This window comes from Rhipicephalus microplus, chromosome 5 (assembly GCF_043290135.1).
Source record: "Rhipicephalus microplus isolate Deutch F79 chromosome 5, USDA_Rmic, whole genome shotgun sequence".
In the NCBI taxonomy this organism is placed as follows: Eukaryota; Metazoa; Arthropoda; class Arachnida; order Ixodida; family Ixodidae; genus Rhipicephalus; species Rhipicephalus microplus.
In genome coordinates, this window is record NC_134704.1 from 128,902,346 (window position 1) to 128,919,223 (window position 16,878).

At 46.7% G+C, this 16,878-nt stretch overlaps 1 protein-coding gene across 1 annotated transcript; it reads left to right on the forward strand.

The window, feature by feature from the left end:
- The first annotated feature begins 36 nt into the window (after positions 1–36).
- On the forward strand, positions 37–16,309 carry Surf6 (Surfeit locus protein 6). Its single transcript, XM_037424512.2, has 5 exons — positions 37–314; positions 3,605–3,718; positions 5,282–5,371; positions 6,127–6,503; positions 16,022–16,309. Exons 1-5 carry the CDS (start codon positions 143–145, stop codon positions 16,241–16,243), a joined length of 975 nt encoding a protein of 324 aa, XP_037280409.2. The 5' UTR covers positions 37–142; the 3' UTR covers positions 16,244–16,309.
- Positions 16,310–16,878: the final 569 nt, after the last annotated feature.

Sequence of the window (16,878 nt, forward strand, 5' to 3'; positions counted from 1 at the left end):
CAAAAATTAAAAAAAAATATTATCTGCGGACCTGTTGCAACATGGCGCGGCCCACTGATTAAGTTTTGAGCGTGGTGTCGGTCAGTTCTAGAAACGTTGGTGTCGGTGGTGTTGTCTCCGCGACGCGTTGATCAAACAGACCATGGGTGAATATGAGCGATCAGACGCAGATTCACTGCGCAGCCGACTGATTGCCGAGGATGCTTACATGCTTAGCTTAATTGACACGGTGCCTCCGAAATACTACTTCGACGCTGACACTGTGGAAGCATTGATGGAAGAAGTCAACTCTAAAGTGGCGAACCGGGTGCAAGGTAATGTCTCGCCCGCGTGTGTACCCTTGCTGCTCGGCGATGTCCACGATAAGAGAAATGTACAGAAGCGTTTTCTCGCGCATGTTGTGTTACTTGTTTATTTTATTTTCGCCGAGTTTGCCTGAGCTGTCTTTTTGGTGTTGTCCGGAACCGATGCACGCGTGCCGCGGCCACCTCGATCACCTTAAATGCTGACGAGAACGGTGGTAGCTTGCTGCTAAACTCACAAACTTTCAAAAACTGAAGTGGTTGTGATCGTTTAGCGTTGCGTCGTCACGTGAACTTGCGATCAGCCTAACCGTTTCTCATAGAAAAATTGTAAAATCTCTGACACGATGTGGTTGAAGCCACGGACGTGGAACTGCATCGAAGGGGCACTCTCATCTTCAACGATATTTGCACGCTTTCGCATACAGGACAGAACATCATGACGCAGTTGACATTCCAATGCCAATGTTACATATCAGTGTTATCCGAATTACCGCTTGAGCAAGAAAAACACGTGAGAGCAACACCACAATGCTGCCTAGCTTAAATGTACGGCCAATTCGCTGTGCTGTAGAACTGTGCTGGTAGAAACTTGTTTGCAAATGTTATGGTGCACAAAATTTGGTTAACGATATCCTTACCGACATTCTCTGACAACTCTCTGAAACTTATCGATATTCTCTGACAACTGGACCGTTGACCGTTCAGCTAATGACATCAGCCTGGAGTGCTGCCTAATCGATGCATGCTTGTGTACATCCGCCAATAAGTGCTAGTGCTGCTTCCTAAGCTTGTACCTAAATTTAGTCAAAACAGTTTTAGCCGGTGCTGCATGCAGTCCTGGTGGACAATTTGGAACATCCTTTCAACATGCACGAAGATGGAACACAAACATAGAAACTGGCAACTGGCGAATAATATTCTTCAGAGGTATGCAAACTGAGCCAACGGAACATTTATCAGCTAACTAGCTAAGCCAAAAAGCAGTGAGTGACGATAATCTTGCATATCATATGTGTAGCCAGCTGTATTACAACTGTGGAAGGGTAATAATTTCAAATCGAAATAATTTGTTACCCTAGTTTAACACATATGAACATTTTGTTTGTCATGCTACGTATAGGAGGGTTGCGCGTGACGTCATCCGCTTGAGGCGCTAGCGGCGTTTGCCTCTACCGCCATGTCAGTGGTCTAAGCGCGCCCTTTTTGAAGCGGCGAGCAGCAGTGAGAGGTTGTGTGCGTGCCGCTACGTACGGTACCAACGTGTTGAAATTCGACTGAGTGCTTACGCGCGTGACTTCCGAAGTCCGGCAAAACTTCGCTACGAACATAAGGTTCAGATTTGCGCCGGATAGTGACCCGTTCGACTTCAGCAGCGATGAAGCTGTGTGGGATGTAAAGTGTTATTCCCGCATCAAGCTCACGGACATCAAGAACCAACTTGTTGGCGGCGCAAGCTTTGCAACAAGGGACGAGCTTAAAGCCTGTAAATTGATAGACGCCCACAACTATGTCACTAGTGGATGAGTCCAACAGCATCGAGTTAGAGACCTCGAAGACGGCCGCCACGTCATCGTCGGAAACAAGAATGGTTCCTCTTGCTCAGTGTTCGGACAAATTTTTTGTTTTCACCGCGGTGGTGTCGTTTCCCGAATTCTTTGTGTGGAAGGGCTTCACCATTTGCAAGAGCATGTGAGGTGATACAATTGGCATATTTCGTTCGTGGTTGAGCCCAAGCCGCTTGCGATTAAAAATGCTCTTTGCTGCAGGGTCCAATCACGCGCGTTGGGCAGTTGCGCACCCAGAAATCACATACAGTCTCGATTGTAACTGATCGACGTTAATGTGCTCAGCTCTTTAAAGCATGGGTAAACGAGAACGCACTGCGTCGCTGACTGTTTACTAACACAGATAAATCAGCAACACGTCACACCTACCTGAATGATACCGCTGATAAGCAGCGATCGCGGTCGTAGTGCGCGCGCTCATCTCCTGCTGCGTAAACAAAGCTTCATAGCGCACGTCGCGAAAACCCAAGTTTTTCACTACAAAATCGAACCTCTATGATGTTGCATAGGTTCTGAACACTTACCGGAATTGAACTGAAATGTTTAACGCACATGCGGCATAGTGTGTGGCTGAACCATTCAAACCTTTTCGATTTGTTTACAATCATTTTAGGCATGAAAAAAAAAGCCGACATCAGACGCATTGTCATGACCAGCTTTCTTACTCGAGTGATTGTAGGAACCAAATAAGGCACAGTTCACCATTATGAGCACAGGAATCTTGCACAGGCACGCAGCCGTGAGTGTACCACGTACTAGTGTACGTTCTGCGACTGCTTGCCCGCGGCGGCAGGGAGGGAGACCACAAAGATGGATTTTGCTGCCTCTTCGACGCTGGCGCCATCTCGTGGGCCACGCCCCTGTGCAACCCTCCTATACTGTCATTGCACAGTGCCAATGGCCCCGCCGCGGTGGTCTAGTGGCTAAGGTACTCGGCTGCTGACCCGCAGGACGCGGGTTCGAATCCCGGCTGCGGCGGCTGCATTTCCGATGGAGGCGGAAATGTTGTAGGCCCGTGTGCTCAGATTTGGGTGCACGTTAAAGAACCCCAGGTGGTCTAAATTTCCGGAGCCCTCCACTACGGCGTCTCTCATAATCATATAGTGGTTTTGGGACGTTAAACCCCACATATCAATCAATCAACAGTGCCAATGGGGCTCTGAATATGTTTGGGGCCTTCAATTCACTGTACCTGACTGTGTAAATCAATACATTTTCAAGATTTATGGCAATTATAAAACGAAATGGTTAAAGCAATAGCAGGAAATTTGTTTGGACGAAATATGCTCAGATTTCCACAGTTATATCCATATCTTGCTTACAAGTTATATCCATATACATTTCAGCTGTGGACAGCCATGTTGAAGACCAAAGATTAATGGTGTGAGGTGTTGCACAATGCATGCGAACTTTGACAGTGATACTTGAAGAACTAATCTCATGCAGTCATTGTAAATCTCGCTTCATATGTGTGGGGATACATACAAAAATTAGTTGATTGTTCTTTTTAATGAATCCATAATTTTAGAACTTACGATATTCCTACTTTTCAACATGGCTATACACGTGCTTATATAAGTGAGTGACAACTTTTGTGTAAGATGTTTCACATTTGTCATGAGCTTTGTGCCTTGTTTCAAATATTGGTCAACCAGACTTGCTATACTTTCAAACCAAAAACACTGACCCTCCAGTGCTTGTATAAACTCAAGGGTCGGCTGTGTTTCTTTCAAGGCTCGGGTGTCAAGAAGGCACACAAAATGGCACGGCTGGACCCAGGCCTTTTCCAGACTGTCAGCCAGCTGCTACAGGCCAGTGAACCAAAAACTAAGAAGCAGCGGAAGGCCAGTGAGTGCATTGGTTTTGCAGAACTTGTCAGCAACTTTTGATCAATGCATGACATTTCTCTTTCAAAATGAACCATTGCATGTATATGTAGGTGGCACATATACAGGCTACAGTCGATAATTGGGCTGCGAGTACAGTCTCCTTCCTTGCATGCATCTAGAGATAGTGGTGAGCTATTCGCCTGTCACACGCAAATCTCTTGCTGTAAAATCATCAAGACCAAAAAAGATTTTCAGCATTTCGAATGTGGCGGGTTGGTGATGTTTTTGTGCCACTATGTTTGAGGAGCATTCATGATAGCTAATGGCTGTGCATTCACATAACATTTATTCCTCTAGCTTTGCAACTTAAGTAACATGTGCTTAAGTAAGCTTTTTTTTGTTTACAAACAGCATTGTTCAAGTGAGTTGGAGCAGTAATTAAAGGGGTCATGAAACATTTTTCGAAAATTTTCAATTATGTGTGTATTCAGAAACCTGGTCATACATTCAGTACTCCACCTCGACTCGTTTCATCGTCCGGGTTCATTTCGTAGCTATAAAAGCACAGTTTCGATTCCCCCATTCATGTTCCCCTCATCTGTACGCCTCTTTAATTCAGCCAACAAAAAGTCTCTGTTACCAACAAAACATGGCGATGTAGCAATGTTTTCTGAGCCATAGTCAATTGATGTTCGTGGCATCATTTGATCTCGATTGCAGCACTGTAAAGCAGTCACAGATATTGTTTTGATAAGTTGTGCCGCATTGTCTGATGGTGCACACGGTGAGCATAGCAAGACTAAGCCATCGAGATCATGCCGTAAAACACAACCTAACGCAACCAGTAAGAAAAACACTGGCATGCTGCACCGAGCAAGCGAAGGCTACACGTGACGGAGCCTGGAAGTATTTGAAAGTGCAATCAAGCTGACCACTTGGTGTACTTCCTCAGTTCATACACCTCAAAGCACCAAAATTGCTGTTTTTTTTTTCTTTCCTAGATTTCTATAAATCTATCATTGGGAACAGAAGAAAGGGAACACTCTGTTTACAAGTTCTCTTACGATGATGTTTTACTAACGTCGCATGTTAGTGCCTATGGCAGCCTATAGTGCGGCATGGTTGCTTAGGAGCCCAACAAAACTGCGATTTCAAAGCGGCTTCATTAAATATAGACTGGATATTGTGCCAAAACATTTCAGAATCGGCATGTCTTGCTTATTGAAGCAGGGCAAATTACAATTGTGCAGCTTCATTTTTGTTTCACGACCCCTTTAACATGAATCACCACATCGTAACTGCAACATAGCAGTGGCAGCTATGAGTTTGTGCTTTTTCACACACAAGGGAAGAAGTTCGTTCACAGGGAAGAATGGAAGTTCGCTGACTTTTTGTGTTTCAGGTTTGCTTGTAAACGCATACCGGAGAACTTTTGCTTCATTTATGTTGTTCTTCGTGGTGCCATTCATTTGTGTCTGGATAGGTAAAAATGAATGTCTGGATAGACATTCATTTTTGTCTGGATAGCACTTAGATAAGACGCATGGCTTGATCAAAGCGTGTACTTAACATTCTTCTGCAGAGGCAAGCCTGCACTCGGCCGCACTGGATCGTGCCAGTTCTTTGGATGAACTTCGACAGCGGCTCAGCCACAAGATCGAGGCTCTCCGAGGTGAGGACATCGCTCTTGTTGTCACCATTTTACATTTAGTACATTCTTTTGGAGGCCGTCAACCATCCCTTGGCAACAGCAGTAGGATCGGACATAGAGCCAGGAAGATGCAGTGGACTTGCTGTGCCAAGCCCTATAAGCATAACTGGCAAACTTCAGCTCAAATGTGATAGGAAATTCATGTCTATTTGCAACTCTGCTACTTCGGTTAGGAAAAGCTGTGTATGGAAATGTTCGAACGTGCTTGTGCTCACTTTCCTCCACAAATTAAATGGATTAAGTTTAGCATAGAATATTTATCATATTGAAATGCAGCCAGCAGCAAACACTCAAAGTGATGGTGTAGATAGCAGAAAATGTCATGCTTTGGGATGTAAATAGTGAATAAAGTCATTATCATAGCAAAATCCACTCATGTATTATAATTTTGCAAATAAGTACCATATTTACAGCGGGTGTTTCAAAGACTAATGCAAAGTATGCTGAAGGCTGCGCGCCATTGTGTATTATTCTGTTAAATTAAATTATTTAAATTATTGAGGACGGAAACCCTGTTTATGCTAGAGAGAAATGACGAAATGGGCTTTAGTGCATGTGATGTGCTGGTATGTAAGTGCCCCGATATGTTTATTTCCTTTCGAGTTGCAAGATAAGCACTGTGCTATGCAGAGTGCAGTCATTTGTGTTTCATGCGATGGGTCCTTTTTACACTTGAACAAGTTATTAAAACGTGGACGCTGTGGTCTCTGTCCCAGGCAAGAGGCCAAAGGGAGGTGAGCGCAAGGCCAATAAAAAAGACGCCAAGCCTGCTGCCAAGCGGACCCAGAACAAGCAACACAAGCCGAATCGGGACAGCTTGCCTGCTGCTAGCAACAAGAAAGCAGGAAAGGCAGGCCTGGCTGCACCCGTCTTCAACCGCGACAGCCACATCGTGTACAGCAAATTCGAGCTGGCCGACTCGTCAACTGGCATGGATGCTCATCCCAAAGTTGAAAAGAAGAAGCTTGTCCGCCAACTGGAGGTAAAGGCCGAGAAAATGAAAAACCTCGAGGAACGTGACCCAGAACGTGCTAAGCAGGCTCAGGAGAAGCAAAAGTGGCACCGAGCTCTGGACAGGGCAGAAGGAATCAAGGTGGGTGAATGAATTGGTGCTTTATTTTTCTTACCCATTATATCTCGCCATGGACAGTTTCTTGAATCAGTCACACCAAAACACTGCATTTCACGTGATTCCATGTGATGTTCTAAATTTGTTGGCAGCTACGGCGTCTATGGTTAGGTATAAACACAAACCATGCTCGCAGGTAATGAATGCACTTCTTTTCACTTGTTGATTTCGTGACCCTTTTTCTAGTACAAGTTCTGAAAGTATTATTTCCACAGATGCTGGCAGGCTTGTATGTGCCGCTGTTTAGAAGAGTACGAAGATGCGCGTGCAGAGAAAAACAATAGTCATATTGCCGTTGTTCGAATCAGTTTGACGTCCTTGTGTGACATTATCTACAGGTTACAGTTACGGTGTAACGTGACATTGGTGGAGGTGCTGGGTAATAGTCTATGCACTGTTACCACGAGGAAGATCTCGGCCCCAAACATCGATGCCTTCGTAGAAACAACCAACCTCCGACGCAGTCGGTGGCATCTAGGCCTACCACCCCGATTCGGCCCTCTTCCAGAACGCTCCAGAATTATGGCAAGTGCGACAACTGCAAGCCAGACTGAACAGACCGCAACTCCGCCAGCTCCATGGCCACCAGCTCCTCGAACTCCAAAGCCCTTCCATGGGGAGCCCTACGAAGACGTTGAAGACTGGCTGGACCAATGCGATCGAGTCGCTGTCGCCAACGAGTGGGACGAGCACCGGAAACTGTGGTATGTCTATTTCTACCTGGAGGATTCGGCGCGTATTTGGTTCGAGAACCACGAGGCCACCCTGACAACCTGGCTGGTGTTTTGCACTCAGCTGCGGAACACATGTGGTAGCGCCGACCGGAAAGAACAAGCCGAACGTCTCCTCAGTTCTCGCAATCAAGGACCAAAGGAAAGCGTGGCCATGTTCGTTGAGGAGATGTCTCGTCTGTTCCGTCGAGCGGATTCTGCAGTGACGGAAGACAAAAATGGACGCGTTCTTATGCAGGGTGTCAAGGAGCAGCTGTTTGCAGGACTTGTACGAAACCCATTAGCTACCGTAGCGGAATTTCTCCGTGAAGCGACGACAATGGAGCGAATGCTAAGACAGCGGTCTTCGCAGTATGAGCCGTCCGACAACCTTGCATGTCTGTCAGCACCCTTGGTAACACCCGATGTCACGAGCGTGAGAGACCTTGCTGAGCTATTCCGTAGCATTGTACGCGACGAGCTGCAAAAGCTTCACGCAGTGCCTTCACAGCCTCAAGTGGCTGCTCTGACAGACGTCGTCTGTGAAGAGGTGCGGCAGCTGGTACGACCATTAGCGCCACCTCCAACCGAAGCTCCTCTGCTAACGTACGCGGAAGCTGTACGCACTCCTGCACCAGCAGCCAGCTATTTCCCCCGACCGACTAGCCTGCAGATGCCACAGCACTTCTCGGGCCTGCCACGCTATGAAAACTAACGACCGACCAGCCTGCTGACGGCGCAGCACTTCTTGGGCCTGCCACACTACGAAAACCAACAACCGACTTGCCTGCAGATGCCGCAGTACTTCTCGGGCCCGCCACACTATGAGAATCCGCGACCTAAGTTGCGGAAATCTAGCATATGGCACGCTTCCGACAATCGGCCACTATGCTACCACTGTGGTGAGCCAGGTCACTTGTACCGGGAGTGCTCGTAGAGACAGATGGGCCTACCTGGATTTTGGCCAGGCGCTCGTTGGCCCAGGGACGGCGAACAACCCCGCGCCATCGCAGAATACTTGGCAAGTCTACGGTCTCTGAATCTTCAGCGACGCCAATCACGCTCTCCGTCTCCTCGACGCTCTACGTCCGCGAATCAATACTCTACTTTCGCCGATGTTGTTGCGGGACGATCCGCTAGGTCCCCAAGTCCACGCCGGGGAAACTAGAATCAGCGGCCTCCGGGGGTGGGACCGCTGTTAAGCTATCGTCAAAACAGCCTCCTCCGACCCATCCGCCGACCTTCGACGATTCCTTTCAGCCGACACCTCACATCGCTGACGAACCCGTTTCTGCTGACATTGCAGTTCTTGTCGGCAACCATCCACTGACTGCTCTGGTCGACACCGGCACCGACTACTCAGTTATCAGCGCTGAACTTGTGGCTGAACTCAGGAAAGTCACGACTCCTTGGGGGCATGGACCAAACCATCGGACAGCCGGTGGTCATCTCTTGACACCAATCGGGAGATGCACCGCAAGGCTGCAAATCTGTGAGTCGACGTTCATTGCTTCTTTCGTTGTGCTTCCCGAATGCTCCCAGAAAGTTATCCTTGGCATGGATTTCCTTCGTGAGCACGGCGCTGTTATAAATCTTCGAGACTGCCTCGTAACGTTTGCTGACGACTATGGCCCGAAGCCTAGAGATACCGATCCGCCGAAGACTGCGCTTCGCATTGTTGACGACACCGTCACATTTCCGCCACGCACCAGTATGTTCGTTACTGTACAGGGCGACATAGACCATGACAGTAGTATATCGCTGAAGCCAGCCTTTCGGTCTCAGCAAATCTGCATTGCCCGCGGCATAATTCAATGTAAACGTGGGATGACTGAGTTGTTAGTGGAGCATACCAATTTTAGCGAAGCATACCAACATTTGGCCAAGCGAACAACTGTCGCTCATTTCGAATCCATCGACGATGAAGCGTGTACGACGATAGCCCCAATTTCTGCAGCCGTTGAAAGTGACACCGCAGTAGCCGATGCAGTCGATGTCAATCCGAAGCTGTCATGTGCGCAGAAAGAGCAAATCCGCTGTATCTTCCGCATGTTTAGCGACTGTTTCGCGTCTACATCCAAAATAAAACAAACGCCAACCGTAAAGCACCGCATTGTCACTGACCATGCTGAGCGACCCATACGTCAGCACGCCTACTGAGTATCACAAGAGGAACAAGAGGCTATACGTTCTCAAGTGGAGCAGATGCTCGAAGATGGCATAATCCAACCCTCGAACAGTCCATGGTCGTCCCCCGTTGTACTAGGAAAAAGAAGGACGGCACTCTCCGATTTTGCGTCGATTACGCAAACTCAACAAAGTCACAAAGAAAGACGTTTATCCGCTTCCGCGCATCGATGACTCACTAGACCGCCTCCGACGCGCCCGATACTTCTCCTCTATGGATTTACACAGTGGCTACTGGCAGATCGAAGTTGATAAACGCGACCGAGAGAAAACAGCATTCATAACGCCTGATGGTCTGTACGAATTCAAAGTGGTGCCCTTCGGTCTGTAATCTGCCCCTGCGACATTCCAGAGGACGATGGATACAGTGCTCTCCAGTCTCAAGTGGGAAGCATGCCTTGTTTACTTAGACGACGTCGTTGTCTTCTCCCAAACGTTTGAGCAGCACTTGCAGAGACTTAGATCTGTGTTTGCTGCAATTCGCACCGCAGGCCTATCACGGAAACCAGAAAATTGTCATTTTGGTTACAACGAATTCAAGTTCCTCAGCCGCCTTGTTAGCCCTGATGGTATTCGACCGGACCCAGACAAAACATTGGCTGTCGCAGATTTTCCACCACCTGCCAACAAACGTGATGTGCGTCGATTCTTAGGCCTCTGCGCAGACTACAGATGCTTTGTGCAAAATTTTGCAAACATTACCTAACCCCTCACTCGTCTGACAAAAGACGACGTCCTCTTCGTGTGGGGCCCTGAGCAAACACGCGCTTTCTCCGAGCTCCAGCAGCGCCTCCAGTCTGAGCCCTTACTCGGACACTACGACGAATATGCCGACACTGAACTACACACAGACGCCAGTAACGTCGGCCTTGGTGCAGTTCTCGTCCAGTGGCAAGGCGGCGTCGAATTCCCTATTGCTTATGCGAGCCGGATTTTATCATCTGCGGAGGCGAATTACACAAGAACTGAAAAGGAGTGCCTAGCTGCTGTCTGGGCAATAGCTAAATTCAGACCGTACCTGTATGGTCGCCCGTTCAGAGTTGTTACCGATCATCATGCGCTCTGCTGGTTGGCGAACCTTAAAGACCCTTCCTGACGTCTGGCCAGGTGGAGCTTACGCCTTCAGGAGTTCGATTTGACAGTCGTGTACAAGTCTGGCCGGAAGCATACTGACGCGTACTGCCTTTCCCGAGCTCCTCTTAGGACAGCGTCAGGTGATGACGATCTCCACGGCCGTTTTCTCTGCGCCGTTAGTGTATCCGATTTTGCTGAACAGCAGAAAAACAATTCCGAGCTTCGACAATTCATCAAATATCTGGAAGGCCGTACGCCGCATCCACCATCAGCATTCGCCCGCTCGTCATTATCGTTCTGCGTTCGCGGAAATAGCCTCTATAAAAGAAACTTCGACCCTTACGCGACTGAGTTCCTGCTCGTCGTCCCGCCAGCGTTACGAGCCGAAGTCTTGTCCGCCTGTCGCGATGAGCCTTCCTCAGGCCACTTAGGATTCACACGTACCTTGGCCCGGATTCGCCAACACTACTACTGGCCTAAGCTCAATCAAGACGTGAAGCATTACGTCAAGACGTGTCACGAGTGCCAGCGCCATAAAGTACCACATCAGCGCCCAGTCGGCTTTTTGAAGCCCGTCACTCCTCCGACACAACCGTTCCAACGAATTGGCACGGATCTACTCGGACCTTTTCCCAGGTCTCGTGACGGCAACTGCTGGATTGTTGTCGCTACTGATTACATGACGTGCTACTGCGAAACAAAGGCATTACAACATTGAGACTGCCCACTTTTTTATGAAAAACATCGTCCTCCGACATGGAGCACCAGCAGTTGTCATAACTGATCGTGACACAGCTTTTACCGCCCGGATGATACAAGACGTCATGCAGCTTAGCGGCACAGTACATCAAAAAACTACTGCATACCACCCACAAAGCAATGGCCTTACAGAGTGACTATACAAGACGATCGCCGACATGCTATCCATATACGTTGACCTAGACCACGAAAACTGGGATGACATCGTCCCTTACATCACGTTCGCTTACAACACCGCTGTGCAAGAAACAACTGGATTCACACCATTCCGGTTGCTTCGCGGCAGGGAGGTCACTACAAATCTGGCTGCCATGCTACTACCAGACAGACACCAGATTAGTGTCAAGATGAACGAATTTATCAGACTGGCAGACGCAGCTCGTAAGCTTGCAGTCGAATGAATCTATAAGAAACAATGTATCAACTCGCTGCGGTACAACGCTCGTTGTCGCGGTCTCTTACCCAGCCGGAGTACGAGTATGGTTGTGGACTTCCATTCGACAACGGGGCCGGTCGGAAAAGTTGTTAGGCCGCTATTTTGGTCCCTATAGAGTTCTCTGTCGTCTCAGCGAAGTCAACTACGAGGTTCTTGACGAGGACATGGCTCGTCCATCCTGCCGTTCACAACAGCCACACCTCGTCTATGTTTCGAGGATGAAACCATTTTACCAACGCTGACTATTCGTCAAACTCCCTTGAGTAGACTTACAGTGATTGTGAACACCCCTTTGTGTACTGCTTATCGTATGTGTTTTCTTTTCATCTAGTAATTATGTTGTGACATCGGGACGATGTCCTTTGGGAAGGGGGGTAATGCCACTAGTACAAGTTCTGAAAGTATCATTTCCACAGATGCTGGCAGGCTTGTATTTGCTGCTGTTCAGAAGAGGACGAAGATGCGCGTGCAGAGAAAAACAATAGTCATATTGCCGTTGTTCGAATCAGTTTGACGTCCTTGTGTGACATTATCTACAGGTTACAGTTACGGTGTAACGTGACAATATCGTAGCACATTTATAAAGTAATATCCTCATCACACTTAAAAGGGCTGCTTTGCCTATGGTTATCTTGCTAATGTTTTATGCTCTGGAGAGACATTTGAAAGTATATGACACTTTTGGAAGGAAGTGTCTTTTAGCTACTGTTTTTACAGGCAGTGGCATAATTCTTGAAAAACCCTGTGCCACTGAGTGTACTGAAATGCAGGTGTACACAAATGGGCTTAGAAGGTGCACTAGTCACGTGTGTGTTTTACTTAGTACTCAAAGTTAATGTGGTTTTTTTTTTTTTTCGCACATTTTTGCTACCTGAAGACAACCCTCACAATACAATTGTATGCCGAAATTGAAGTAATTTAAAAACTGCATTGACTTTCACAATTCTTATATATTATTTTTGTCTTCCTGAGTGCAGTAAAAAGCTATTCCTCTCGTAACAATTTCGGTGACGAGAGTCGAGTAAATGCGCCGTGTTCCAGTAATGGATGCTGTCCTAATTGTGGACTTTTTGACAATCGGCTGTTTCTTGTGGTCACCGGTGGCTGCTGACCAGTGCTGCTGAGTTTCCATTCCAGATTTGGAATGATTCCAGAATCATTCCACATTTCCGCGACCCCAAGATGGGAATGAATGGGCACAATGCTCGGAGGAATGGAATTGAAATGGAATTAAGTGCCTTTTGCCTGAAATGGAATGGGAATTAAATTACGTTTTTTACCGAAAATAGAGCACGTTTTCGTCTACGTGCTGTTTTTCAAACTTCGAACATTAGTAAATCAGAGCCGCGACTTTAGCAATAAAGCAACATTTTTGAAATGGCTTGGCTGATTAGAAGCACAATACATTTATAATCAATGCGCCCACTACAAGTTTGTATTTATAATGACGGTGCTCCTCTGAAGTTTGCCTCTATTTTTTGCGTGACCGGGGTCGAGCGGAACTACAGCGGCAACATGCCGCCCTCCCTCTTTACCTCTTGTCATTTTTTTCACCCTTGGCGGAATCCTAGCTACAGTCCCCAGCTGTCTACTGTCTTCATGACGTTTACGTCTTTGTGCTAGCTTCTGTCATCGTTGGACGACTTGGACGCATGTTCGATAAAACACTTCTCTAAGTTGTGATGTGTATTAATGCTGGTGTGTTTTGTTGACTGCAGTATAACCTCGTACCCCCCCCCCCCCCCCCCCCCCTCACTTTTGTCCTACTGCCCCACCTTTCTAGACAAATGAGCGCCTTCACCCGCAATTTTATCTGCGGAAGTCTCTAGGTCAGCGCAGCACGCAGTCGTACAGGATGAACTTTGTACACTCCCTTTTCGTACTGACAGAAAGAGAAAATGAACTTTTGAAAGCATTGGTTCCAGAAGCCCCCTGAAGCAGGAAAGCCCACGTAACCATGGCCACGGTGCCATCTCCCCGATTCCCGAAGAAAACTTATCCGTCGAACTAAACGCACATTCGCTCTGTTCTAGGGGGGGAAGGGGGGGCGTGTTGGCGGCTAGAGAAGCACTACCACAACGCACTACCACACTGGCTGCTGCGTCCAGCGGTCATGCTTGAGCAGCTCATGCTTGTGAAGCACAACACATAGTTATGTAGACGGCAATTGCCTTATCTCTCCATTTTGTAAGACCAACCGTTCAAAGAGCCGTCCAGTCACAGGTCGTGTTTTAAATGTAAACGGCAAATAAATGGTATAGCTCTTAACATTCGGTTGCAAAATTTCAATAAATCAAATCAAAATAACATTTTTTAGCATCTTGTAGTGTTTGCGACATTTATTGAAGCATTTAAAAATCTCGAGGCTGCTTAAGAATTTTTTATGTTGCAGACCTAGTCACTAATGAACTTGTGGCCGATTGGCGAACATGCTCCGAAAACCAGGCGTTTGGGAGATTAAGCCCAGGAGGTCAGACGTTCCTGAAAGCTGAGAACTGGTCATCCCGCACTCCCATATAGCACTGGAGTGTGGTCATTTCATTATTGTTATCTTTTTTTTTGTAACTTCGCTTGTTCCTACGACTCTGCACATATCTGTGTTCACATCGATAAACAAAGAGGACATTGGGGAGTAGGTATTTGTCTACACATTTAATAGCTACTACTGTAATATGCTCAAATTAGACATCTATAGGCCGGAGTACGTGCTCTGTCGAAGTCGAAGGCCACAACACCTTCCCTGGGTCCACAAAAACTAAGGGTAGGCATGGTGTAAAAGTGTGAACATTGTACCGTTATGTAAAAAAAAAGAAACCGTGATTTAAGTTGGCTTACGAACAAATGCATTATCCCAACAAATACTGAAGGGCAAAACAAATTATTTTCGCATGTTGGTTTCCATAGATACCCCACATGAAAGGGGCGAATACTCTACGCACGGCCTGATACCCATCTCACGAGTAGTTGGTACCTGACAGACGTAAATAATCTTTGCGACCAGACAAACATTGCGTACCTGCACACAGGCGAACACAAAGTTCTCTTCACCCCATCTACGCTTGCTACGCGAGCTTGAAAAGCATGAATGCTGACGAGCAGTGCGGCCCTCTGCTTTGTACTAGATGCAAAGGCACAAGGTGCCCGAGCGGTGGTGCACGGTTCCATTTAATACCAGCAGATATAGAGTTTTGTTCCCGTTGACCACATTTTAGATTTCTTCATTATCACGACCGCTCGAGACGCAGCACTGAGCTCTTTAGTCTTCTTGAACACTACTTTCGTCAACATGAAAATACGCTATGTCATCAGTTTAACATTGATAAGTTTAAGGTGAAACAATTAAAGAATCACCATTTGTTTAAAGATGCTGACCATGCAAATACTTTATGAGCGGCCTAGCGGGAGAACTGCTCCTATGGGAATTACTAGGATGGTTTTACTGCACGAGATATGCTACCAAAATACTAACCCTCGACCTTGGTAACATGTAGTTATTGCTTTTGCAGTTCTCAATGCATATGATGACCCTGTAATTATGGTGTCAATCATTCTCAACTTAATGAAACAATCAAGATGAATTTCCTACATTGAGTAGTTGAAAGAATGGAATTGAACGATCCTACCAATCCCGGAGTAAGAATGGGCCAATTTTCTTCATTCCGAGGAATTGAAAGGAATGGAGTTGCGGCAAATCCTAATTTCCGGAATAGAATTGGAATGGAATGGAGGCACCCATTCCGCAACACTGCTGCTGACCCAAAGGTTGTGGATTCGACCCCAGCCTTGGTGGTCACATTTTTTATGGAGATGAAGTGCTAAAGGCACGTGTTCTGCGCAATGTTTGTATGTGTTAAAGAACACAAGATGGTCGAAACATCCGGTGCCCTCCACTACAGCGTCCTTCATAATCATGTCGTGATTTTGTGACATAAATCCCCAGATATTGTTATATTGGTATCAACAAGCTCACTTGTCATTTCGCATTGTCACATTTGATTGTTGTGTTTCAATGTTTCTTGCATTACCATCGCTGTTGATTGAAGCAACAGAAGCGTTTCACTGCTGAACATGTGGGTAAAGTTCCCACATGTTCAGTAGGTAACATTGGAAAAAATTAGTAGGTAACATTGGAAAATGCAATAAAATTAACAAAAACATGTTAGCCTAGGCACACATATACCAAGCTTTGCTTTCTCCAGTTTCACAGTAGGGGACGAACCCCTAATTTTTGTTTTAATTGTCAAGTAGGTCAGGTGTTGTGTGGAGTGTTGCGTTTATGTTAGTAACCTAAAGGTAAGCTTGCCATGCTCTTGCAGGTAAGGGATGACCCTACTCTGCTGAAGGCAACGCTTAAGCGGCACGAGAAACGGCGGCAGCAGAGTCGGAAGAAGTGGGAGTCACGAACCGAGCATGTCAAGCAACGCCAGGAGGAACGTCAACAAAAACGACGAGACAACATCAAGGCTCGCAAGCAGGCCAAACTTCAGACCAAGATGAAGCGGCTGAAGAAAAAGGGCCACATTGTGCCAGGATTTTGAAAAGATGTCAACGTTTTTGGGGTGCATCATATTTTTCTAAAAATGACTGTATTCATATGACCACTATCTGGTGTTGTATTGACTTGCTGATCATTCTCCTTCATGGCACACTGTAGTATTGCATATTCACAATAATATGCATGCTGTGCTTTGAAGGGCCCCTAAACCACCCAGAAATCGAATTTCAGTTGTGGTGGAGAAGTTGTACGTGAGTGTACAATTGATGCAGAGCAGTGAAAATTTTTTTTGAAACGGTGCCGTAATAGCAAAGTTAGACCCGTGTGATTAATAAAATGCGGCAAACACGGCTTTACTTCGCTACCCTCTGCTGATATCCTTTCTCAAAACCGCTTTGCCCTCTTGCCCAGCACCCCTCCAAGTGTTTGCCGCGCTTGTTCGCAAGAGCCTCAACTACTGATTGAAACCATTTTCTTACCATGTCCGAAAAATGCTGCTTAAATGGTCGGAAAATGTTGCAAATCGGCGGTGGACGCTCCTGCGAACATGCCAAGCATTGGATTATAATTTTTCTGCCACACAACACGCGGAAGGGAATTCACAGTGAAGTTTGAAAGTTCACTGGAAATCGCTTGCCTAACCCTAAAAAAAATGATTCCATAGACTTTATTTAGGCT

What these genes read in the sequence shown, in the direction of transcription:
- Surf6 (XM_037424512.2), top strand. Translation starts at nt 143, where the DNA reads ATGGGTGAATATGAGCGATCAGACGCAGATTCACTGCGCAGCCGACTG. An exon ending in AGTGGCGAACCGGGTGCAAG is followed by an intron (nt 315 to 3,604) that starts GTAATGTCTCGC and finishes GTTTCTTTCAAG; the next exon opens with GCTCGGGTGTCAAGAAGGCA. An exon ending in TAAGAAGCAGCGGAAGGCCA is followed by an intron (nt 3,719 to 5,281) that starts GTGAGTGCATTG and finishes ATTCTTCTGCAG; the next exon opens with AGGCAAGCCTGCACTCGGCC.